This window comes from Camarhynchus parvulus, unplaced genomic scaffold, assembly GCF_901933205.1.
Source record: "Camarhynchus parvulus unplaced genomic scaffold, STF_HiC, whole genome shotgun sequence".
Classification (NCBI taxonomy): Eukaryota; Metazoa; Chordata; class Aves; order Passeriformes; family Thraupidae; genus Camarhynchus; species Camarhynchus parvulus.
In genome coordinates, this window is record NW_022148237.1 from 282,612 (window position 1) to 307,465 (window position 24,854).

Below are 24,854 nucleotides of genomic sequence, written 5' to 3' on the forward strand. Positions count from 1 at the left end.
CCATTTTTTTGGGTCCTTTTCCCCCTTTTTCCCCCGTTTTTTTCTCTTTTTTTGGGGGGGGTCCTTTTTCTTTTATTTCCCTTTTTTTTATTATTTTCCTTTTTTTTTTGATCCTCTCATTCCCTTTTCTCCCTCTATTTCCCTTTTCCCCTTCTTTTTTCCATCCTTTTTTTTTAAACTCTCCCATTCCCTTCATTCCACCTCTTTTTTTTCCCTCCCTTTTCCCAATTTTGGCTCCTTTCTTTCCCAATTTTTTCCCCTCCTGACATTTTTTGGGATGACCCCCCCAGGGTGACATTTTTGGGGTGACTTTCGTCCCTTCCTCCCCAATTCCCAGGATTTCACCCCAAAACTCACCCCCCTCCCCCAAACTTTCCTTTTCCCCCTTTTTTTTTTTTGGGGGAATTCTGGGGCGATTTTGGGGCTTTTTTTTTCCCTTTTTTTGAGGGATTTTAGGGATTTTTTATTCCGTTTTCCTTCATTTTTATCCCCCCCCTCAGGATGCTCCCGGCCCCTCCCCCACCCCCACGAGGCCTTACCCCTCCCCCACCCCAAAATGGGGCAGAATCCCTGGATTTGGGGATTCCCCCCCCACCCCTCCCCCGCTGGCACAAAATGGGGCAAAACTCCCCAATTTTGGGGTTTTCCCCTTGCTCCCCTCCCCCCCCAGGGCTGGTTTGGGGTTTGGGGGTGGGGGATGGGTTGAGGTTGGATTTTTTGGGGTAAAAAAAGCCCCTTTTGGCCTCAAAACGCCGCTGGGGGCAGGGGAGGGGTTTGGGGCTGTGGGAACCCCCCCCCGCAAAATTCCCCAAATTTCCCCCAAATCCCAAATTTCCCCTTTCCCCGGGTCCCGTGGACTGAATGTGCCTGTTTTTCTAAAAAAACACAAAAATAAATGAACTTTAAAGCACCTACCTCCGACTGCCCCTCCCCCTGCACCCCCAAATCCCCCCCGGACCCCCCGAGAGGAGCCCCCGGGATGGGCCCCAAAAACGGCCAAAATAACCCAAAAAACGGGCAAAATAACCCAAAAAAATGGCCAAAATAACCCCAAAAATGGGCAAAATAACCAAAAAAAAAAAAGGGCAAAATAACCCCGAAACTGGCCAAAATAACCAAAAAATGGGCAAAATAACCCAAAAAATGGGCAAAATAACCAAAAAAAGGGCAAAATAACCCCAAAAATGGACAAAATAACCCAAAAAAATAAAGGGCAAAACAACCCCAAAAATGGGCAAAATAAGCCAAAAAATGGCCAAAATAACTAAAATAATGCACCAAATGAAATAACCCCAAAATTACTGAGAGAGCCCAAACTTTGACCAAAATAGCCCCAAAATGACCAAAGTAGCCCCAAATTTACTGAAATGATGTTGAAATAGCCCCAAAATCGACCAAATAGCCCCCAAATAACCCCTAAATGACTGAAGTGATCCAAAATCACACAAATAACCAAAAAGAGAGACCAAAAGAGCCCTAAAAGCACCAAAATAGACCCAAAATTACCCCCAAGTGACTCAAATAGCCCCAAACTTCACCAAAATAACCCCAAAATTACCCAAATAGCCCCAAAATAACTCAAATTGCCCCAAAATAACTAAATAACCCCAAAGTGATGATGCATCCCCCAAAATTATTTTTAAATTCCAAAATAAAACTCCAAATTGACCAAAATAACCCCAAAAACGTGGAAATTACTGAAATACCCCAAAACTGGTCAAAATACCCCAAAAAGGACTGAAAATTTACCCCAAAGTGCTCAAAATTGACCCAAATCCCTGAAATCCCCCCCAAAATTCCGGATCCGAGGCCTCATCCCGGTGGTTTCTCTCCTCCCCGTCCCGAGCACGATTTTGGGGGGAATCGACGGCGTTTTGGTTCAAAATGGGATTTTTTTCCCCCTTTTTCGTGCCCTGCCGGGGGTGGGGACATGGAAATGTCCCAAAACCGGGGGGATTCACCCCAAAACTGCCCTGGGTGAAGCTTCACGGTTGTGTCTTATCCGGGAACGAGCGAAACGACACCAAAACGGCTCAAAATGCTCATTTTTCGTAATAAAAACGGCAAAAAATGGAGTGAGTGGGGTTTTTTGGGCAAAATGGGAGGGGTTGGGGCAAAAATGAATTTGGGGGGAAATTTGAGGGGAAAAGGTGGGATTGGGGGGAAAAAATTGGGGCAAAAATGGAGGATTTTGGGGCTGATGGGTGCCTGGATTTGGGGTAAAAAAGCCCAATTTGGGGAGGCTGGGATGTGGTTTCTCTGAGGGCTGAGATTGAGGTGGTGCTGCCCGGTTTTTGGGGTGAAAAATCCCAATTTTGGGATTGGGATGTGGTTTCTCCAAGGGCCCAATCTGCAGTTGTGCCGCCCTTTTTTTGGGGTTAAATCTGCCCCGTTTGGGGTTTTTTTTTCCCTGCCTGGAAATGCGAATTAATTCCCAGATTTATTTCGCAGCCAAATCTCCGGAATTGGGGCAAAGGCCGTCGAGCTCCGGGAATTCCAATTAACGCTCGTTACTGAGCTCCGGGGGGGTCCCCTGATGTCTGAGCCCCCTTTGGGGGTGGGGACGCCCCCAAATCCTTCACCCCCCCCCCCGGAACGGCCGTGGGCGGAGCCAAATCCCAAAATTCCCACGAGATTTTATTGGGATTGAATAAATAACCCGGGGGGGAGGGGCTGGGGGGACTCCAGGGGGGTCCCGGCCCCAAAATCCCCCCGGGGGTCCCAAATCCCCGCTCAGGCGCCGTCCTGGCTCTTGGTGCTGCTCAGGGGGACGGCGACGTCGTCGTCCTCGAGGTGACCCGCCCTGGAGGGACCCCAAAAGCTCCCAAATATCCCCAAAATCCCCGAAATTTTCGTCCTTCCCAATCCCAGAACTTTCAACCCTTCCCAAAACCTTCGACGTTCTCCCCAGAATGTTCAGGTCTTGCCAAAAGTCTCAACCATTCCTGACCCCAAAAATTCCAACGCAACCTCCAAATCTTCATCGTAACCCAAAACCTCCAAATCAACCCCAAACCTTCATCCCAACCCCAAACCTTCATCCCAACCCCAAAACTTCATCCCAATCCAACCCCAAACATCCAAACCAACCCCAAAACTTCATCCCAACCCCAAACCTTCATCCCAATCCAACCCCAAAAATTCTAACGCAACCTCCAAATCTTCATCCCAACCCCAAACCTCCATCCCAACCCCAAACCTCCATCCCAACCCCAAACCTTCTCCATCCCTTTTTGTCCCCAAAGCTCCTGGATTCCTCCAAGAACCAGCCCCAAAACAGGGGCGTTGTCCCCAGGGAAGGGTTGGGGGGTCTCGGGGGGGTTTTGGGGTGTCCTCACCTCCTCTCCACATCCTTGACGGTCTCGGGCAGGGGCGCGTGGCGGGTCTCGGGCAGGAAGCAGGTGGCCATGGCCGAGACCAACGGGCGCGGCGCCGTAGATGACCAGGGGCAGCACCGGGGTGACGTCGGCCAGCATCCGCACCAGGGGGGCCACCATGCTCCCCACGCGCGCCATGGTGCCCCCCAGGCCCATCCCCGTCTGCCTGCGCCGGGAGAGACACGCGGTGGGACGGACGGACGGACACAGGGACGGACAGAGGGATGGACAAGGGGTGGAGGGAGGGATGATGGATGATGGATGGATGAGGGATGATGGAGTGGTCAATGGTTGGGTTGATGGATGGATGGGTTAATGAGTGGTTGGGTTGATGACTTGGTTGGGTTCATGGAGGGTTGGCTTGATGGAAGGTGGGTTCATGGAGGGTTGGCTTGATGGAAGGTGGGTTCATGGAGGGTTGGCGCGTGGCCAGTGACTGGATGGGTGGGGGCGGGGCTGGGGTGACCCCACCCACCTGATGACGGTGGGGAAGAGCTCCCCGGTGAAGATGTAGGCACAGTTGAAGGAGGCGGCCAAGGCGCCCTTCCCCACCACGGCCAAGGCCATGCGCAGCGTGGGCAGCTCTGGGGACACATCACCCACAGTCCTCAGTGTCCACCCACTGGTCACCCCTCTGGTGACCCTGCACCCCCCGATGACCCCTCACCCCTCCAATGCCCATTCTTCAATGACCCTTCATCCCACTGATGGTCTTTCATCATCCCTTCATCCCATCGTCCTCCATCCCATTGTTCTTCATCCCATTCTCCTCCATCCCCTTCTTCTCCACCCCATTCTCCTGATCCCCTTCTTCTCCACCCCATTCTCCTCCATCCCTCCCCGTCCCTCTGTCCCTCTGTCCCGGTGGCTGCTCCCACCGCTGGGCACGAAGATGTTGGCCAGGATGCAGAGCCCGGCGATTGCCAGGGAGCCGCCCTGGGCCAGGCGCCGGCCGAGGCAGGAGATGACCAGCACGGACAGGAGCTTGGCCGGGATGTCCACGGCGCCGAACACCAGCTGGCTCAGGTACACGTTGAAGCCGAAGCCCTGCAGGTCCATGGCCAGCCCGTAGTAGGCGAAGCTGGTGGAGAACCTGTGCCAAAATCCAAAAATTTGGCACCAAAACCACCCAAAATGGGAGGTTGGGACTGCAAAAGATGGAGGTTGTCCCAAAAGATGGAGGTTGTCCCAAAAAATGGAGGTTTGCCCTAAAGTGTGCCTTGGTCCCAAGATGACTTTTTGCCCCAAAAGTTGTAGGTTTGACCCAAAAGTTGTGATTTTTTTTCCCTAAAATATGAGGAGATTTACCCCAAAAGGTGTTTTTCCCCTCAAAAAAACGGGTTGTGTGACCCAAAGGTGTTTCATGCCCAAAATGTGAGGTTGTTTTCCCAATAAAGGTGGGAATTTTTCCCCCATAGGTTTTTTTTCCCCCAAAAAGATGTTTTTCCCCAACCAGTGAAGTTTCCCCAAAAAATTGCCCCAAAAGGTGGGGGCATCTTTTCCCTCAAAAGTTGTTTTCTTTGCACCCAAAATCAGGAATTTTTGCCCAAAACTCGATGAGTTATTCCCCCTAAATGTGGTTTTGTCCCCCCCAAATGTGGGTTTTTCACAATTAGTGGGTTTCCCCAAATAGGGTTTTTTCCCCCAAATAGTGATTTTTTACCAAAAAAAAAAGGGTTTTTTCCGGACTCACCAGACGAAGGAGACCCCGCACGACACCGTCCTCATGCCGGGGGTCCGGACGAGCGCGGCCACGGCCCCGCCCGGCAGCGGCGGCTCCCGGCGCACCAGGGCCCGCAGCGCCTGCGGGGAGAGTCCCGGGATGGGCGGGATCCGCCCCGGGATCCGCCCGGGATCGGCGGGATCTGCCCGGGATCCGCCCCGGGATCGGCGGGATCTGCCCGGGATCCGCCCGGGATGGGCGGGATCCGCCCCGGGATCCGCCCCGGATCGGCGGATCCGCATGGGATCCGCCCGGGATCCGCCCCGGGAGCTGCGGGATCTGCCCGGGATCCGCCCGGGATCGGCGGGATCTGCCCCGGGATCTGCCCCGGGATCCGCCCCGGGATTGGTGGGATCTGCCCCGGATCTGCCCCGGGATCCGCCCGGGATCCGCCTGAGATCCGCCTGGGATCCGCCCCGGGATCCGCCCCGGGATCCGCCCCGGGATCCGCCCCGGGATCCGCCCGGGATCCGCCCCGGGATCGGCCGGATCTGCCCCGGGATCTGCCCCGGGATCTGCCCCGGGATCTGCGGGATCTGTGGGATCCGCCCCAGGGAGGGCTCCCAGTGGATTCTGGGGAGGGGGATCAGGGGGGCTTGGGGGGGAACCAAGGGGTCTAAGGGGGGATTCTGGCGATCTGAGGGGTCGCTGGGGGGATCCGAGGCGTCTGGGGGGGATCCGAGGGGTCTGGGGAGGGTTACGAGGGGTTTGGGGGGGATCCGAAGGGTTTGGGTGGGGTTTGGGGTCGAGGAGAGAGGGAATGGGGGGATCGATGGGTGAAGAGGGGAGGATCTGGGGGATCCCCCAGGGTCGCGGCGGGTCGGGGATGGAAGGGGAGGTACCGGCGAACTGGGGGGTGATTTAGGGGCAGATCAAAGGGATTTGGGGGTTCAGAGGGATCTGGACGACCCCCAGACCCCTCCCCACCTCCTCGCTGAGCTTGTCCCCCTCCTCCTTCCTGCCGTTGACCTTGGCGACCTTGCGGAGCCCCCGCAGGGCCAGGTCGGGTCTGCCCGAGGTCACCTGCCAGCGCGCGGACTCCACGTACAGCCTGGGGGGGGACAGGTGACACCGGGGGTCCCCAACACCCCCCGGACCCCACCGCCCCCAAAGGAGCCCAAACTGGGGGGGGACAGGTGACACCGGGGGGTCCCGAACCCTCCCGGACCCCACCGCCCCCAAAGGACCCCAAACTGGGGGGGGAGAGGGGGATCCGGGTGTTTGGAGGGTTCCCAGCAGCTCCCACCCTCCCTACGGACCCCAAACTGGGAGGGGGAATTGGGGGTCCCTGCACCCCAAAGACCCCGGACAGAGGGGTCAGGGGAAGGTCAGTTGCCACCCCAGTATTTGAGCGGGGGTCTTTCCCACCCTGTGAAGACCCCAGACTCCCAAAATCCATTTTTTTCCCTCAAAATCAGGACAGGGGTGGACACTGGGGACAGGCACCAGGGGTGGGCACCGGGGATGGACACTGGGGGTGGACACCGGGGATGGACACCAGGGATGGACATTGGGGATGGACATTGGGGGTGGACACCGGGGATGGACACCGGGAGGCCCCATACCAGGAGTAGAAGAAGAAGACGAAGAAGGGCAGGGACACGGCGAGCTGGAGCTGCCGCCAGCGCGGGAGCCCGGAGGCGGCGGCCGCCAGCACGAACTGGCCCAGGGTGTAGCAGTAGCCGTTGATGGTGCCCACCACGGCCCGCGCCTCCGTCGGGATCCACTCCATGCCTGGGCACGGCCACGGGGTCAGGGGCCGGCCCAGGGGGCCCAGGGTGGGCTTGGGGGTTGGGTTCCTCATGGGTCAGTGGGGTGGGGTCAGTGGGGTGGGGTTGGGTCAATGGGATTGGGTCAATAGAGTTGGGTTGGGTCAATGGGGTTGGGTCAGTGGGGTGGGGTTGGGTCAGTGGGATTGGGTCAATGGGGTGGGGTCAGTGGGGTGGGGTTGGGTCAATGGGATTGGGTCAATAGAGTTGGGTTGGGTCAATGGGGTTGGGTCAGTGGGGTGGGGTTGGGTCAGTGGGATTGGGTCAATGGGGTGGGGTCAGTGGGGTGGGGTTGGGTCAATGGGATTGGGTCAATGGGATTGGGTCAATGGGGTGGGGTCAACAGGGTAGGGTCAGGTCCATGGGGTTGGGTCAATGGAGTTGGGTTGGGTCAATGAAGAGGCGTTTGGACCCTCCCATGGGTCATCGGGTTTTGGGGTGGATGTGTGGGTCCGTCCCTGGGTTTTGGGGTCCCTCCCTGGGCTGGGGGTCCCTCCCTGTGTTGGGGGGTCCCTCCCCTCCTCGGGGGTCCCAGGGCGGTGTCTCACAGAGGGAGGCGGAGTTGAGGGACACGCCGGCCATGGCCAGCCCGGTCAGGAAGCGGCACACGCAGTAGAACAGGAGGGAGGGGGCGGCCGCCGTGCCCACCCCCGTGGCCCCCAGCTGCAGGTAACACCAGGTGAGTAGCGCCCGGCGCCCGAACCTGCGGGGACACGGCGGCACTGGGAGCACTGGGAGCACTGGGAGCACTGGGGTGGGGGATGTGGGGAACTGGAGGCACTGGGATGGGACAGTGTTGGATTCTGGAGATCCTGGGTTGGGGACGTAGGTGCTGGGAAGGGGACAAGGTGTGCTGGGGTCACTGGGACGGGGCTGTGGGCACTGGGATGGGCACACTGGGAACGCTGGGGTGACAAATATGGGCACTGGGAGCACTGGGAGCGACGTGGGGAGAGAGGGGAACCATGGGGACACCAGGACAACGGGGCCCAGAGGGGGCAGAGAACACAACACTCCTCTCTCCCTGCCCAGTTCCTGCCCAGTTCCTCCCAGTTCCTCCCAGTTCCTTCCCAGTTCCTCCCAGTTCCTCCCAGTTCCTCCCAGCCCAGCACCGGGGGAGCACACACTTGTCGGAGAGGATCCCGAAGAGGATGGAGCCCAGCAGGATCCCGGCCATGTAGATGGACTGGGCCACCTGCCTCAGCTTCTTGGAGTCACACACCAGGTCCCACTGCCAGCGGGAGGGGACACGGGGTCACCACGGGGTCACCATGGGGACACCACCAGGGTCACCACGGTCACCACAGGGTCACCACGGGGGTCACCATGGTGGACACCATGGGGGTCACCACCAGGGTCACCAAGGGGACACCACGGTGGTCACCACCAGGGTCACCATGGGGGTCACTATGGGGGTCACCATAGGGACACCACGGGGACACCACAGGGACACCACGGTGGTCACCACCACGGTCACCACAGAGTCACCACGGGGACACCAGCATCCCCCCACCCTGGAGGACCCCGTGGTGTCCCCTCCCTGACCTCGGTGACGATGGTGTCGGTGAAGATGCCATCCAGGTACGTCCAGCCGTCGTGGCACGGCTCGGTGGCCGCCTCGGTGCCGTTGGCCGAGCCGTTGAGGTCCAGGAGGTGCCACTGGGGCTCCACGTAGCGGCGGCAGCTCTGTGGCCGGCCGTGGCCGTCCCAGGGGATGGACACCGCCAGGGGGACGTCGGTGGCGTTGGCCGCGGGCCGGGGCCGGCAGTGGTGCTCGGGGATGCCGGCCGTGAAGTTCTGCAGGAGGTTGTGGCTGGCCAGCATGAGCAGGGGCACGGCCAGCGCCACCACATAGGTCACCTGGAAGCGGCCCATGCCACCCAGGCGGGACAGCAGCTCCACGAAGGACATGGCCGGAGAGGGACGGAGCTGGACAGGGCCCTGGTCAGCTGCGGGGGGGAGGAGGAGGAAAGGACAAGGGATGGCCAAAGGGTGGCCAAGGAATGGACAAAAGGGTGGTCAGTGGATGGCCAAAGAGTGGTCAAGGGATGGCCAAGGGGTGCTCAAGGAATGGACAAAAGGGTGGTCAGTGGATGGCCAAAGAGTGGTCAAGGGATGGCCAAGGGGTGGTCAAAGAATGGCCAAAGGGTGGTCAGTGGATGGCCAAAGAGTGGTCAAAGAATGGCCAAAGGGTGGTCAGTGGATGGCCAAAGGGTGGTCAGTGGATGGACAGACCCAGGGATGGACCAAAGGAGGGGTCAGGAGAGGTCAGGGATGGTTTGTGTGGTCAGTGGAGGGGTGACCGAGGGGTGACCGGGGGTGACCGAGGGGTGACCGAGGGGGGAGGGAGGAGGATGACGGCTGGCCCCAGGGGTGGAGGAAGGGCCGAGGGTGGATGGAGGACGGTGGACGGTGCCCAGAACAGCACAAGGACCCTCTATTGATCACCTACTGATTGCTTAATCAATCAATCAATCAATTTATTGGTCTATCACATGCATCAACGGATGTATTGATGGATTGATCCATCCCTTGATCAGCAGATTTATCTATCAGTTTGATTGATCAATCTGCTGACCAGTCTATCAATCTATTGATCTCTATTGATCTATTGATAGATCAGTCTATCTGTCTCTCTGATCTATCAATAGATTGATCCATTACCTATTCATCAATCCACTTATCACCGTCACTCTCACTCTATTGATCAATCAATCAATCAATCAATCACGGATCATTTCTTGCTCTCAGCTCCCCTCCATCCCTTCTCAATTAATCAATCTATTAACCAATCAATCAATTAATCAGTCAATCAATCAATCAATCCTCTCTTCCCCATCCCACCAATCCCTCAGATCCCTCACGATCAATCGATCCCCACCTGCTCTCCTCTTCCTCCTCTTCCTCCTCCTCCTCCCTCGGCCGCTCCCGGCTCCGGCTCGGACTCTTGGGACTGTCCGGGCTCTCCGGCCGTCCCTCTGTCCGTCCGGCCGTCCCTCTGTCCCTCCGGCCACCCCTCCCTCGGCCCCGCCCCCCCCAGCCCCTCCTTCACCCCCCCGTCAATCGATCAATCCATGGATCAATGGATTTCCCTGCTCTCTCTGCCTGTTTATTGATCCTTAGCCTATCAACAAATCGATTTTCTGCTGATAATCAACCTATTGATCGATCTCTTGGTCCCCCTGCCAATCAGTCCAGCGAGTTCTTTCTCTGTTGATAAATTATTGATTGCTAGACTCCCCTTATCTATAATAGGCTGCTCATAATTAGTCCATGATCTCTTTATGCATTAGTTTATTGATCCATACGTTTCTGTTATTGATCTGTTGAGCTATTGATTGATCTGTTAATCTATCGATGGCTTGATCAATCAGTCTATTATTGATGGGGATCTCTATTGATCCATCTGTTAGTCTGTGTATCTCTAGTACCAATAGTTTGATCTCTAATCTATTAATTGATCATCCAATTGGTCTCTATTTTTCTATTGACTAATCTATTGAACCATGATCGACCAATCAGAATAATGATCTCCTTCTCCATCAATCCTTCTAATGATCCAGTTATTGATTTATTATCTATTGATCAATGTATCAATCTTAACCTCTCTATTGATCAGTCTCTTGGCCTGTAATCTCCCTATTGATTGATGTATTGACCTTTAATTGCTCTCTTAATTGATTTGCTGACCTTTAATCCCTCTATTGGTTGATTTCTTTATTTTGATGTCTGTATTGATCAACCTCCTGACCCATAATCTCTCTATTGATCAGCCCTTCTCTCCATCGATCCATCTATTGATCTGTGATCTCCCTCCTGACCTCGCCGGGCTCTCTGTGACCCATCGATCTCTGTATTGATCATTGATCGCTCACCTGTCGGGCACTCCCGGTCGCTCCCGGCCTCTCCCAGCGCCAGATCCGGAGCCCTCGGCGGCCGCTGCCACCCCATGGCCCTGCGCCGCCCCCGGCCTGGCCCCGCTGCTATTTAAGGCCACCGCGGTCCCGGTTAACGTTTGACTCCGGGCCCCGCCATGGATCGCTGGAGACGCTCCCGGGCCGGAAATGCCGGTGCCGACCACGCCGGGCCCACCCGGGACCCCCCGGCGCTGCCCCTGCATCCCACCCAACCCAGCCCATCCTCATCCTCACCCTGGGAGCCCCCAGGCCCCGGCACAGGGGACCCCGGCCCCCTCCGGCCCCCTCCAGGGCGGATCATTGATGAGGAAGAGCCCCGGGGGCCCTGAACCGCGTCGGGGGAGCCCCTTGGACCCCGGGCAGGAGGGCGGCGGGGGCAGCGCAGCGCGGGGGGGACGTGGGGGCGATGGGGGGAGCCGGACAGAGGGGTTGGCGCCAGCCGGGTGTGAGCACACGTGCGTTCCCGGGATCTCTGGCTCCTGGGGACTTCTGGGCCATGCCCGTGCCCTCAGAATGGCGGGGTCCTTGGGGTGCCGGGGTGCTCTGGATCCCTGGGATCCCGGACCCCTGGGCACTCAGGGTTCCAAGTCCTTGGTCCTTGGGACCCCCAGGACCCTTGGGATCCCTGAGTCCTCGAGATCCCTGAGCTGTTGGGGTGTCTGGGCACCTGGGAGCCTGGGATATTGCGTCCCTGGGATCCAAACACCTGAATCCTTGGGATCTGGGTCTTTGGGGTGTCCAGGAACAACAGGATTCCCAATCCTCAGGATCCCAAATCTTCGTGATCCCCAATCCTGGGGTCCCCAATCCCAGGGGCCCCTAATCCCGGGGGGCCCTAATCCCTGGGGATTCCCAATCCTCAGGATCCCCAATCCCCGGGATCCCCAATCCCTGGTGTACCCAATCCTCGGGATCCCCAATCCTTGGGATCCCAAATCCCCAGGATCCCAAATCCCTGTGATGCCCAATTTCTGGATCCCTGATCCTCAGGATCCTTGATCCTGGGGTCCCCAATCCTCGGGATCCCCAATTCCCGTGATCCCTGATCCCGGGGATCCCCAATCCCCGGGATCCCCAATTCCCGTGATCCCTGATCCTGGGGATCCCCAATCCCCGGGATCCCCAATTCCGTGATCCTGGGATCCCAATCCCGGATCCCCAATCCGTGTCCCGTGATCCCTATCCTGGGGATCCCCAATCCGGATCCCCAACTCGTGTCCTGGGATCCAATCGGGTCCCCAACCGCCGTCTGGGATCCAATCCCGGCCTCCCCGCGATCCCCCGCACTCTCTCCCGGCCTTGTCCATCCCCGGCAGGGGGAGGGGCCGGGGGGGTCCCGCGGTGCCGATCCGCCGGGTCCCGCTGTTCCCGCTGCTCCCGCTGGGTCCCGTGTTTTCCTTCGGGGCGGGCCCGGCCCGGCTGCGCGGGACCCCCCGCGGCCGTGGGAAAACAACCCCCACCCCCACCCCCACCCCCACCCCACCCCACCCCCACCGGCCGCATCGCGCTCGAGCTTTGCCTTTATTGGTTTTTATTCCAGCGCGGCCGAACCGGCCTCGATGCGGAGATTTGGGGGGGCCACAGCGTCCCCCCCCCCCCCAAAATCCACAGGGAGGGGGCGGCCGGGTCCTTGTGGTCACTGCTGTCCCTCTGCTTTTCGGGGGGGTTTGAACCCCTCCACCCCCCAAATCCTGATCGTTCATCCACCAGGAGCATCGAGGGCTGAGGATTTCGGGGTTCCCCTGGTGGGGGAGGCACTAATGGGGCCCTGTGGAGTTGCTGGATGGGGTGGGCTGGAGAGGGACCTGGAGATGTCGGGATTCGTCCTTCTGGGATTGTGTCCTGGTGGAGAGGGAGAGATGAGGGGCTTGGAGGGAACAGGGGGTTTCTGTGGTGCTGGGATGGGCATCTGTCCATCCTTCCATTCTTCCTTCTGTCCATCCATTGATCATCCATCCATCCATCATCCATCCATCCATCCATCCATCATCCATCCATCCATCCATCCATCCATTCATCCATCCATCCATCATCCATCCATCCATCCATCATCCATCCATCCATCCATCATCCATCCATCCATCCATCCATCCATCCATCATCCATCCATCCATCCATCCATCATCCATCCATCCATCCATCCATCCATCCATCCATCCATCCATCATCCATCCATCATCCATCCGTCCATCATCCATCCATCCATCCATCCTCACATTCAACCACCTTCTCCACCTCTGTCCTTCCCCACCCGTCCATCCCTCCCCTCATCCCTGACCCTCTCCAGCCCCACCTTCCCTCCACCTCCTCCACAGTCTCAGGCAGGGCCACGTTCCGTGTCTCGGGCAGGAGGGCGGCCACCAGCCCCGAGACCCCGGGCGCGGCGCCGTAGATGACGAAGGGCAGCGCCGGGAACAGCTCGCCCGCCATCTTCACCAGGGGCGCCATGATGCTGCCCAGCCGCGACATGGTGTTGGCCAAGCCCATGCCCGTCTGCCTGTGGGACACACGGAGCTCCTGAGGCCACCTGAGGCCACCTGAGGGACCACCTGAGGGACCACCCAGCCATGTCCACTCCGTACCGGATCACCGTGGGGTAGAGTTCGCCCGTGTAGAGGAAGACGCAGTTGAAGGACGCGGCCAAACAACCTTTCCCAAAGACGGCCAGGGCTGTCCGGAGTGTCTGGAGGTCTGCGGGGACAGAGGGACACCCAGGAGTCACCTCAGTGTCCCCACTTGGGCTGAGCTCACTCGTCAAGAGAAGACCCCAAACGCCAGGATTTAGGACAAATCCCCCATAAAAAGCTAAAATGACCCAACCTGGGGGGCTCCATCAATGGGTTGAGCTCGTCTGGGCCCTCCCAGGGAGGTTGGAGATGAGGGGACACCACTGCCACCACCCCTGGTCTCACCTCGTGGCACCAGGACGTTGGCCAGGATGGCCAAGCCGGCCAGGACGAGGGCGACGGTCTGGGTGAAGCGGCGCCCCACGTAGGTGATGGCGAGGATGGACGCCAGCTTGGCCGGGATGTCCACGGCGCCGAAGATCAGCTGGATCACGTAGATGTTGAACTCAAAGTTCTGCAGGTCCATGGCCAGCCCGTAGTAGGCGAAGCTGGTGGAGAACCTGGGCCACGAGGGGGGAGAGGCGGTGAAAATGTCACCTGTGGGGAGGTGTGGGGTGGCACGGGGGGTCAAGGACGTGGAGGGGGATGGACAACCACCCACTGGTGTCCTCCACCGCCGGCCGTACCACACGAAGCAGAGGCAGAAGGAGATGCGGCGCAGGACGGGCGTCCGGACCAGGTCAGCCACGGTGTGGCGGGTCTTTGATGACGTCATCTCCTTCTCCATGTGGGACCTCAGGGTCTGGAGGGACAGGGGGGCTCTGGGATGGGGGTGGGGCGCTGGGGACCCTCTTGTACCTGGGCAGGGCTGGGCAGGACGGGTGGAAAAAGGGAAGGGGGTTTGTGGGTGGGTGGTGGGATGGAGATGGTGGATTCATGGATGGGTGAAGGGACGGATGGGATGGGCAGAGATGGAGGAGATGGAGATGGAGATGATGGATGTCATTGAGATGAGGAAGATGAGTGGATGGATGGACAGGGTGAGTAAGGATGATGGATGCAGTGACCATGGATGGACAGCTGTCCACGGGGTGGATGTTCAAGGGACCCCTGTAAATCACCCCAGGGACACCCTGGGGGACCCGACGGAGCTTTGTTACTTCTATGTCGAGCTTGTCCCCTTCCTCCTTCTTCCCATTGATCCTGGCCACCTTCTGGAGCTCCCGCAGGGCCTGGTGGGACCTCCCCACCATGACGAGCCACCGCGCTGACTCCGTCAGCCACCTGCACAGGAGGGGACAGGGCAGGAGCCCAAGCACTGTCACCATCCCACCTCAATCCCACCAGCAATGTCCCCTGTCCCTCTGGTCATCGCACCATGTCCCCGCTGTCCACCCAGCTGTCCCTGCATGTTCTCTTCATCCTTTCCTGTCCGTGCACCCCCCACTGCTCCATCCATGCCACCATCCTTCCAACAAGCCATGACTCCAGCTGTCCACCCACCCATCCATCCCTACCTCCACATGTCCATCTCGGCTTCCCATCCCACCATCCATCCCATTCTCCATCCATCATCCATCATCCATCCATCCGTCCATCCATCCATCCATCCATCCATCCATCCATCCACCCATCACCCATCCATCCATCCATCATCCATCATCCATCCATCCATCCATCCATCCATCCATCCATCCATCCATCCATCCATCCATCATTCATTCATCCATCCATCCACCCATCACCCATCCATCATCCATTCATCCATCCATCCATCCATCCATCCATCCAGCCATCCATCCATCCATCCATCCATCCATCCATCCATCCATCCATCCGCCCATCACCCATCCATCCATCCATCCATCATCCATCCATCCATCCATCCATCCATCCATCCATCCATCCATCCATCCACCCATCACCCATCCATCCATCCATCCATCCATCCATCCATCCATCCATCCATCCATCCATCATCCATCCATCCATCCATCCATCCATCCATCCATCCATCATCCCTCCCCCTTCCTCCTCCTCACCAGGAGTAGAGGAAGAAGCCAAAGAAGGGCAGGGACACCACGAGCTGCAGCCGGCGCCAGTCGGGGACGGCGAAGGCGACGCCGGCCAGCAGGAACTGCCCGGTGGTGTAGCAGTACCCCATGAAGGTGCCCACCAGCGCCCGCATGTGCGTCGGCATCCACTCCAGAGCTGCGGGACACAGCACGTGGGGACCACCTGGGAGTGCCCACCGGCACCCCAGGGGACGGGGAGACCATGGGGATGGTGGTCAGGGGACATGGAGACCACCAGGATGGTGCCCAGGGGACAGGGAGTCCCCCAGGATGGTGGCCAGGGGACATGGAGACCCCCAGGATGATGCCTGAAGGACACGGACACCACTGGGATGGTGGTCAGGTTCAGAGGGGACACGAAGCCCACCCAGGTGGGCGCCCAGGGCAGGTGCCAGGGGTGACGTACAGAGGGAGACGCTGTTGAGGCTGATGCCCGAGAAGGCCATGCCCGTCAGGAAGCGGAACAGGCAGTACACGGTGAAGGTGGGCGCGAAGGACGAGCAGGTGCTCATGGCGGCCATCTGCAGGTAGCACCAGGTGAGCACTGAGCGGCGGCCGAACCTGGGTGGGGACGAGGAGGAGGAGGAGCAGGCGGTGAGGATGAAGAAATGGGGATAGAGGAGGAGGAGGAAGAGAAGGGGAGGAGGAAGAGACAAGAAGGATGAAGAAGGGGGCAGGGGGAGGAAGAGGAGGTGAAGAGGAGAAAAGAGGGGTGAGGAAGAGGGTGAAGAGGGGGAAGAGGCTGAGGAAGGTGAGGAAGAGGGAGGGGGGTGAGGAGAAAAAGGGGACGAGGAAGAAAAAGAGGGTGAGGAAGAGGAGGAGGGAATGAAGAGGAGGCAGAGAAGGTGAGAGGACCCCCCCGGTGCCACCCCATCTGCCAGGACCCCCCTCACCTGTCCGAGAGCCCCCCGAAGATGCCGCCCACCAGGACTCCGGCCATGTAGAGCGACTGTGCCAGCTGCTTGAGCCCCCGGGAGCTGCACACCAGGTCCCACTGCCGAGGGACGAGGACACGGCGTGGGACAGAGGTCAGGGTCCCCTCCGGCCTCCCAAACCCCAAAACCACCCGGTGGTGGCCGGTGAGGTCAATGAATGGCCAATGGGAAGGTGACAATGAATGCTTGGCCACCCTTGCTGGCATTGCCGTGGTTGGAAGGTCCATCCAAGGGTCCTGTGACCCCCTTGTGACCCCTTGTGACCCCTTTGTGACCCCTTGTGGATGGCCACCACCTCCCCATCCCTCCCTTCCCCTCCTGGGGCTTCCTGGTGTTGACATCTCCACCAAAGGTTGAGCAGGGAAGATGCTCCAGTTGGGAGTGGTCAATGCTGTGTTGGCAGCAGACCCATCATTGGTGCCTCCAAGTGGGACCCACCCACAGGATTGGGTGAGAAGCCCACCAGACCCCCCCAAAACCCCCCCCCCACCATCCCACCTCCGTGATGATGGTGCTGGTGAAGACGCTGCGGTCATAGGTCCAACCATCCCCACACGGCTCCGTCTCCGGCCAGGAGCTGTTGGTGGGCTCCGAGCCGTTGGCCTCCAAAAGCCACCACTGGGGCGTCACAAAGCGCCGGCACCGCTCCCCGTGCGGGACCCAGACCCTCAGCAGGGCCTCGGGGTCGAGGCCGCTGGCGTTGGCCTCCGGGCGCGGGCGGCACCGGTGGTCGCTGGCGGCGGCGGTGAAGTTCTGGAGAAGGTTGTGGCTGGCCATCATCAGCACGGGCAGGGACAGGAGCAGCACCGAGAGCACCTGGAAGCGCCCCATGCCCCCCACGTGCTCCAGGAGGCTGGCGAAAGCCATCTCGCCACCACCACCGGGGCCGGGCAGCGCCCCACAGCCATGCAGAGCCCCGGATTTCGGGGGTTTCGCCCCAAAAATGCCTCCCCGTGCCACGCGGTGACTTCCCTCCAGCAGCACCCTGGCGTGGTCTCCTATATAACCCGACCCGAGGGTGGGTTGGGTTAATGTTTGACATCTCCGGGGGGTTTTTGGTGGTTTTCCAGCAGGAGAAGGCAAAAGTGCAGCGCAAAGGTGTCCAGGGGTAAAAAAAAAGGTGTTTTCGGGGCAAAAGTCCCCCAAAGTGGGGCAAAACTGGAGCGATTTGGGGCAGGAAGACAAGGAATAACTCATTTATTTTAATTATTATTTCACAGCAATGCTTTTTTGAAGGGAAAAGTCAGGTTTTGGAGAGGGGCTGTCCAGGAGGTTGGGTGGCACCAGGGTGGGCACCGCAGGGAGAGGAGGTCTCCTGGCATGGACCAATGTCCGGCCTTCGGTGGCACCTTTGGGTTAAATTGTAGCGATTTCAGTGGTCAAAAGGCGACCGAAAGGTGCTGACGGAGGTGGCCCTGCCTGGGTCAGCGCATTCCCCGCCGGGGGTTAATTTTTGATGGGGAGTTGATGGGGCCAAGGGACACGTCCGAAATGGGAGCAAGGGCCGGGGTGGCCTCGGGGGACGGAAATCGGGGAAGGGGCATTGGGGGCAGGGTGGGATTTGGGTGGTGCTTCTCCAGCTTCTCTGGGATTTGGGGGACACCTGTACCAGGAGAAGAGTTGGTTCGGGGTCACCGGGCATGGTCTTGTTGGAGGTGACGGCCAGCGTGGTGTTCTTGGTGCCACCTTATCTGAGGGGACTTTGGGGACACGGTTCCTGGGCAGCGTCCTATTGGACGGGGTTCTGAGGTGTCACTAAAAATGGGGGGTTTAGGTGACGCCTCATCAATGGACAAGGCTGTGGGGTGCCCTCCTGTGGAGATGACCTCCAAAAAAGGGGTCCTGAGTTGTCCCCTCATTGGAAGTGACCTCAGGGACACTCTTGGGCGTTGTCCCATGGGACGTGGCCTCGGACGTGGCTGTCGGGGGTGACCCAGGGGGGCACAGATAAGACCCCGAGACATGTCCCCACCAGAGCTGCTTTATTCCTGCCCAGATCCCCTGCCCCAACAGGAGGTCACCGGACATGACCCAGGTCTCCCCCTCCAGCTGTGGGGACCCCTGGGCTGGGGGGCTGTGCCCACCCCAGGGTCCCTCAGGCCTCCTTCGGGGGGGGCCCGTCCTGGGGCTGGAGCGCGATCTTCTCCTTGGGGTCACCTGCTGGCTTCTGCTTGGTCCTGCAGGGAGGAGGAGGAGGAGGAGGGTCATGGTGCAGTGAGAGTGGCCCAGGCCGAGCATTCAGTCAATCACAGAGCTCATTCTTCTGCCAACATCCCCATCCACCTGTCTCTCAGTGCAGCCAGGGGCCCCTTGACCCTGAACCTCTTCGTGGGTTGTCCATCACTGTCCATCATCCAACCACCCATCATCCATCCACTGCACAGCATTGTCCATCATCCATCCACTGTCCATGCAACCATGCATGCATCATCCATCGCTCAACCATCCATTGTCCATCATCCATGCATCACCCAATCATCATCCATCCATCCATCCATCCATCCATCCATCCATCCATCCATCCATCCATCCATCCATCCATCCATCCATCCATCACCTGTCCCCTCCCTGTCCCCACCTGTTCTCCACCTCCTCGATGGTGTCGGGCAGGGGCGTGTTGAGGGTCTCGGGCAGGAACGCGGCCGCCACGGCTGCCACCACGGGGGCCACCCCGTAGACGGCGGGCGGGAGGAAGGGGTAGTACTCGTCCATCATCTTCACCAGCGGCGCCACGATGCCGCCCACGCGCGCCATGGTGCTGCCGAAGCCCAGCCCCGTCTGCCTGCGGTGCCGGGAGGGTCACGGGGGGCACGGAGCGCCCTGGGGGTGTCCGGGGAGGGTGACGGGGACCTGCCCCACCCTGGGGACACGGGGACAGGTACCTGATGGGCGTGGGGTAGAGCTCGGTGGTGTAGAGGAAGACGCAGTTGAAGGAGGCGGACAGGCAGCCCTTGCCGATGACGGCAAACGCCGTGCGCACCGTCTGCAGCTCTGTGGGGACACGGGGACACCGGGGCTGGGACACGGGGCGGGGGGACACGGGGACACCGGGGCTTGGCCACCATGTGGGGACACCTCAGGCAGGTGGGGATGGGGCAGGGATGGGGAGGCCATTGGTTGGACATAGGGATGGAAACATGGAGGAAGACACGTGACGAGCTGGGGACACTGGTGGCCAGAGTGATGGAGACCCCCCGTCCCCCTCCACACCCACCTGTGGGCACAAAGATGTTGGCCACGATGACCAGCCCCGCCAAGAACAAGGCCACCATGAGCGAGAGCCGCCGGCCGACGTAACTCAGGGACACGGTCACCACCACCTTGGCCGGGAAATCAACGGCGCCGAAAATCACCTGGATGAGGTAAATGCTGACCCCGAAGTTCTGCAGGTCCATGGCCAAGCCGTAGTAGGAGAAGCTGATGGAGAACCTGGAGCGAGGTGGGAGAGGGGGGACCTTGAGGTGACATCACCTTGTTGGGACAGGACAGGATGGGGATGGCAGGTGGGGGAAGAGAGGGTGGGGTCACTGGTTGGGTGTCCAGGTGTCCATCCTTCCTTTCATGCATCTGTGAGCCTGACCATCCATCATCCATCATCCATCCATCCATCCATCATCCATCCATCCATCCATCCATCCATCCATCCATCCATCCATCCACCCATCTGTCCTTCCTCGCCCCCAGCCCCACCAGACGATGGACAGGCAGAAGAAGATGTGGCGGATCACGGGGGTCCGGACCAGGTCGGAGACAGTGTAGGAGGATTTCAGAGCTGCCAACTCCTCCTTCATGTTGGACTTCAACATCTGGGAGAGGCGAAACGGGAGAGGTTGGGGAGGGGGCTGGGGGTGGTTTCCAGCCCCCATCCCCACCACGGGGCCACCAGACCTCGACCGTGATCTTCTCGCCCTCCTCCTTGCGGTTGTTGAAGGTGGCCACGCGCTGCAGGACCTTCACCGCCCGCTCGGCCTTGCCCGAGAGCACCAACCACCGCGCCGACTCTGCCAACCACCTGCAGCCAGCCAGGGGAAACTGAGGCACGGCCAGCATGCCCCACCCCACATCCCCACGGCCTCCCCGAGGCCCGCAAGGTCCTACCAGGAGTAGAGGAGGAAGACGAAGAAGGGCAGGGAGACGGAGAGCTGGAGCCAGCGCCAGTGGGGGACAGCGTAGGCCACCCCGGCCAGGATGATCTGGCCCAGGGTGTAGGCGGAGCCGGTGATGGCCACGGTGATGGCACGGTAGGGCGTGGGGATCCACTCCACCACTGCAGGGACACGGGGACATGGCTCACTCAGGTTGTCCCCACAGAGCTGGGACCCTCCTGCTCGGTGCGGCCACCCCAGCGCGGTCAGACGCGTCCACCGTGTGACCCCAGCATGGCCACAGTGATGACCCATGGACACTGGGATGTCCCCACCATGACCACTGAGTTGTCCCCACCCATGGCCATTGCGTTGTCCCCACCCATGGCCACAGGGATGTCCCCACCCATGACCATTGGGTTGTCCCCCTCCATGGCCATGCCCATGTCCCCAGCCCTGCCCACGGGCTGTCCCCGTGTCCCCTCACCCAGGCAGGCGATGCTGAGGCCGAAGCCGGACAGCGCCATCCCTCCGGCGAAGCGGAACACGCAGTAGGAGGCGTAGTTGGGGGAGAAGGCCGTGCACGTCCCCATCACCCCCAGCTGCAGGTAGGACCACATCAACATGGCCTTGCGCCCAAACCTGCAACGGGAGCCACTGGGAGCCACTGGGAGCCACCAGGGATGGGCTGTCCAGAGCCCCACAGGGAAACTGAGGCATGGGAGGGGGCTCTGCTGCCTTTACCTGTCTGAGAGGCCCCCCAGGACCAGGGCGCCCACCAGGACCCCGGCCATGTAGATGGACTGGGCCATCTGCCGCAGCTGCCGGTAGCCACAGACCAGGTCCCACTGCAGGGACAGGGGGACGTCTGTCAGAGTCAGTCTGTCTGTCTTTGTCTCCATCCATCCATCATCCATCCATCCATCATCCATCCATCATCCATCCATCCATCCATCCATCCATCCATCCATCCATCCATCCATCCATCCATCCATCCATCCATCATCATCCATCCCTTTCCCCATCCTCCACCTCCCCATCCAATCCCCCATCCATCCCCATCCCCCATCCATCCCCTTCTCTCTCTCTCTCTATCATCCATATGTCCCCCCATCCATCCATCACCATATCCATCTCCCCACCCTCCCCCTGCCCCAGGTGTCCCCCCAAGCCCGTGTCCCCCCGTCTCGTGTCCCCACCTCGGTGACGATGGTGGCCACGTAGATGCTGCGGTCGTAGTCCCAACCGTCACGGCACGGCTCGGTGGCCCGCGGCCCACCGGTGACATTGGCCACGTAGCGCCGGCAGGACCCCAGGGTGACATCAGGGGACCCCAGGGTGACATTGGACCACCCCAGCATGGCACCAGCGGGCCCCAGGGTGCCATTGGGAGACCCCCAGGTGCCCTCAGGTGACCCCGTGGTGCCACCGAGTGTGACGTGGGTGGCACCGGGGCTGTGGACGCCACTGGGGGACCTCAGGGTGGCACCAGGTGACTCCGAGGTGGCACCAGGAGACCTGAGGACGGTGTCAGAGCCTCTCAAGGTGTCACGAGGGGCTGCTGAGGTGGCACTGGGTGGCGCTGGGGTGGCACTGGTGACAGCAGGGGTGGCACCAGGGACAGCGGGGACGCGGCAGCGGTGCGGGGAGACGGCAGCGGTGAAGTTCTGGAGAAGGTTGTGGCTGGCCATGAGCAGGATGGGCACCGCCAGCAGCGCCGTCTGCAGCACCTGGAACCGGCCCAGGCCCCCGACCTGCGCCAGCACCGCCCCGAACGGCATCGCGGGGACACGGCGGGACACGGGGACACTGCGGACAGAGGGACAATGCTGGGGACAGGGACACTGCTGGACATGGGGACACTGCTGGACAGAGGGACACTGCCAACCTGGGGGACAGTGTCACCCATGGGGACACCACCAACCATGGGGACACTGCTGGACATGGGGACACTGGGGCCTGGGGACATCAGGACATGGGACACAGGGACAGGGGGACACAGGGGACACAGCCACCCCCAGGGCCATGGGGACACAGGACAGGGAGGGGACATGGTGGCCACTGGGGACGGTGTCACCACTTGCGTCACTTGTCCCCAACCCCTCCTGATGTCCCCATCCCCTCCCAGCACGTCCCTGTCCCTGCTCCACCTCGGCGCAGCTCCCCAGGGATGGGGACATCCGGCCAGCTGTGACTCCGTGTCCCCTCTGCCATGGCCCCAAACCCTCCCTGATGTCCCCAACCTGTCCCGTGTCCCCCCCACCATGTCCCCAACCTGTCCCGTGTCCCCTCTGGCATTTCCCCAACCCAGCCCCTGTCCCCACCACACCCCAATGTCCCCAGCTTGTCCCAGTGTCCCCCCACAATGTCCCCAACCCGTCCAGTGTCCCCGACCCCCCAACAATGTCCCCAACCCTTCCCTGGTGTCCCAACCTGTTCCTGTGTCCCCCAAATGTCCCCACCCCATCCCAGGACCCCTCGCTGTCCCCCCAGTCCTGTCCCAGGGATCCCCCCGACCTGTCCCCACCTGTCCCCTGCTGTCCCCAACTGTCCCTGTCCCTCTGTCCCTCTGTCCCCCCGTGTCCCACCTGCTCTCGCGGTGCTGTCCCTGTCCCTTTGTCCCTGTCCCCCTGTTCCTGTCCCTGTCCGTCTGTCCCCCCATGTCCCACCTGCTGTCTCTGTCCCTGTCCGTCTGTCTGTCTGTCCGTCTGTCCATCCGTTCCCCTGTCCCGCTGTCCCCGTGTCCCTGTCCGTCTGTCCCCGTCCCGCTGTCCCCCCATGTCCCACCTGCTGTCCCTGTCCCTGTCCGTCTGTCCGTCTGTCCCCATGTCCCCGTGTCCCACCTGCTGTCCCTGTCCTGCTGTCCCCCCATGTGCCACCTGCTGTCCCTGTCCCTGTCAGTCTGTCCGTCTGTCCGTCTGTCCCCCGTCCCGCTGTCCCCGTGTCCCTGTCCGTCTGTCTCCGTCCTGCTGTCCCCCCATGTCCCACCTGCTGTCCCTGTCCCTGTCCCTGTCCGTCTGTCCGTCTGTCCCCATGTCCCCGTGTCCCACCTGCTGTCCCTGTCCCGCTGTCCCCCCATGTCCCACCTGCTGTCCCTGTCAGTCTGTCCGTCTGTCCGTCTGTCCCCCGTCCCGCTGTCCCCGTGTCCCACCTGCTCTCGCGGTGCTGTCCCTGTCCCCCTGTCCCTGTTCCTGTCCCTGTCCCTGTCCGTCTGTCCCCCCATGTCCCACCTGCTATCTCTGTCCCTGTCCGTCTGTCCGTCTGTCCCCTGTCCCCGCTGTCCCCGTGTCCCTGTCCGTCTGTCCCTGTCCCGCTGTCCCCCCATGTCCCACCTGCTGTCCCTGTCCCTGTCAGTCTGTCCGTCTGTCCCCATGTCCCCATGTCCCACCTGCTGTCCCTGTCCCTGTCAGTCTGTCAGTCTGTCCGTCTGTCCCCCGTCCCGCTGTCCCCGTGTCCCACCTGCTCTCGCGGCGCTGTCCCTGTCCGTCTGTCCGGCTGGCCCCGCCGCGGTCCCCGCGCTCTCTCCGTTACACAACGAGGCCAAAATCGCCGCTTTTGGTGCCACCGGGATTAACGGGGGGGGTCAAATTCCAGCGCCGCGGGGGGGTCCGGACGCCTCTGGGTCCCCCCGCCCGCCCTGCCGGGGGCTCTGCGGCCCTACGGGGGAGCCCCGCAATGGATCGGCACCCCCCGAGCCCCCCCCCACATTTAGGGACCCCCCCCACCTGTTGGGGTCCCCACTTCGGGCCCCAAAGAGCCCCCAAGAGCCCCTCGAGGTGCCCCAAGAGCCCCCAGAGCGCTGCCACAGCCCCCCCGAGCCCCTATAGCCCCCTGAGCCCCCATAGACCCCCCTGAGCCCCCATAGATCCACCCTGAGCCCCTACAGACCCCCCTGAGCCCCCATAGATCCACCCTGAGCCCCTATAGACCCCCCTGAGCCCCTACAGACCCCCCTAAACTCCTATAGACCCCCCTGAGCCCCTATAGACCCCCCTAAACTCCTATAGACCCCCCTGAGCCCCCATAAATCCGCCCCGAGCCCCTATAGACCCCCCTGAGCCCCCATAGATCCACCCTGAGCCCCCATAAATCCGCCCAGCCTGCCCCTACAGACCCCCTGAGCCCCCATAGATCCACCCTGAGCCCCTATAGACCCCCTGAGCCCCTATAGACCCCCTGAGTCCCTACAGACCCCCTGAGCCCCTATAGACCCCCCTGAGCCCCTATAGACCCCCCGAGCCCCTATAGACCCCCTGAGCCCCTATAGACCCCCTGAGCCCCCCCATAGATCCACCCTGAGCCCCCCCTAAATCCTGCCCTGAGCCCCTATAGACCCCCCGAGCCCCTATAGACCCCTGAGCCCCTATAGACCCCCGAGCCCCTATAGACCCCCTGAGCCCCTACAG

General features: G+C 60.6%; 4 protein-coding genes across 4 annotated transcripts in view; all 4 read right to left on the reverse strand.

The window, feature by feature from the left end:
- The window catches only part of FAU (FAU ubiquitin like and ribosomal protein S30 fusion), a 581,541-nt gene that overhangs the window by 82,304 nt on the left and 474,383 nt on the right, over positions 1 to 24,854 (reverse strand). The gene's annotated exons all lie outside the window — the stretch shown is intronic.
- Positions 2,579 to 8,780, reverse strand: LOC115916205 (solute carrier family 22 member 6-like). Its single transcript, XM_030969891.1, has 10 exons — positions 8,415 to 8,780; positions 7,997 to 8,100; positions 7,418 to 7,572; positions 6,666 to 6,834; positions 6,028 to 6,151; positions 5,071 to 5,180; positions 4,256 to 4,470; positions 3,853 to 3,961; positions 3,339 to 3,543; positions 2,579 to 2,803 (listed from the first exon to the last, which is right to left on the reverse strand). Exons 1-10 carry the CDS (start codon positions 8,778 to 8,780, stop codon positions 2,579 to 2,581), a joined length of 1,782 nt encoding a protein of 593 aa, XP_030825751.1.
- On the reverse strand, positions 12,544 to 17,230 carry LOC115916207 (solute carrier family 22 member 6-B-like). The gene is made up of 10 exons (XM_030969892.1): positions 16,862 to 17,230; positions 16,322 to 16,422; positions 15,835 to 15,989; positions 15,396 to 15,564; positions 14,514 to 14,637; positions 14,040 to 14,155; positions 13,699 to 13,913; positions 13,369 to 13,477; positions 13,080 to 13,283; positions 12,544 to 12,628 (listed from the first exon to the last, which is right to left on the reverse strand). The coding sequence occupies exons 1-10, from the start codon at positions 17,228 to 17,230 to the stop codon at positions 12,544 to 12,546; spliced, it is 1,647 nt and encodes a 548-aa protein (XP_030825752.1).
- Positions 18,459 to 23,990, reverse strand: LOC115916208 (solute carrier family 22 member 6-A-like). Its single transcript, XM_030969893.1, has 11 exons — positions 23,908 to 23,990; positions 21,648 to 22,257; positions 21,193 to 21,296; positions 20,936 to 21,090; positions 20,462 to 20,630; positions 20,252 to 20,375; positions 20,054 to 20,169; positions 19,578 to 19,792; positions 19,246 to 19,354; positions 18,942 to 19,145; positions 18,459 to 18,540 (listed from the first exon to the last, which is right to left on the reverse strand). Exons 2-11 carry the CDS (start codon positions 22,227 to 22,229, stop codon positions 18,459 to 18,461), a joined length of 1,860 nt encoding a protein of 619 aa, XP_030825753.1. The 5' UTR covers positions 22,230 to 22,257; positions 23,908 to 23,990.

Excerpts from the sequence above, each read along its gene's own strand:
- LOC115916205 (XM_030969891.1), bottom strand. The coding sequence starts at position 8,780 with ATGTCCTTCGTGGAGCTGCTGTCCCGCCTGGGTGGCATGGGCCGCTTC. Across the intron at positions 4,471-5,070 it reads TGCGGGGTCTCCTTCGTCTG|GTTCTCCACCAGCTTCGCCT; the intron begins GTGAGTCCGGAA and ends ATTTTGGCACAG. Across the intron at positions 3,962-4,255 it reads CAACATCTTCGTGCCCAGCG|AGCTGCCCACGCTGCGCATG; the intron begins GTGGGAGCAGCC and ends ATGTGTCCCCAG.
- LOC115916207 (XM_030969892.1), bottom strand. The coding sequence starts at position 17,230 with ATGGCTTTCGCCAGCCTCCTGGAGCACGTGGGGGGCATGGGGCGCTTC. Across the intron at positions 15,565-15,834 it reads CCTCAACAGCGTCTCCCTCT|CTCTGGAGTGGATGCCGACG; the intron begins GTACGTCACCCC and ends TGTGTCCCGCAG. Across the intron at positions 12,629-13,079 it reads GTGGAGGAGGTGGAGGGAAG|GACACAATCCCAGAAGGACG; the intron begins GTGGGGCTGGAG and ends CCTCTCCACCAG.
- LOC115916208 (XM_030969893.1), bottom strand. The coding sequence starts at position 22,229 with ATGCCGTTCGGGGCGGTGCTGGCGCAGGTCGGGGGCCTGGGCCGGTTC. Across the intron at positions 21,297-21,647 it reads TGGCCACCATCGTCACCGAG|TGGGACCTGGTCTGTGGCTA; the intron begins GTGGGGACACGA and ends CTGTCCCTGCAG. Across the intron at positions 19,793-20,053 it reads TTCTGCCTGTCCATCGTCTG|GTTCTCCATCAGCTTCTCCT; the intron begins GTGGGGCTGGGG and ends ACCTCGCTCCAG.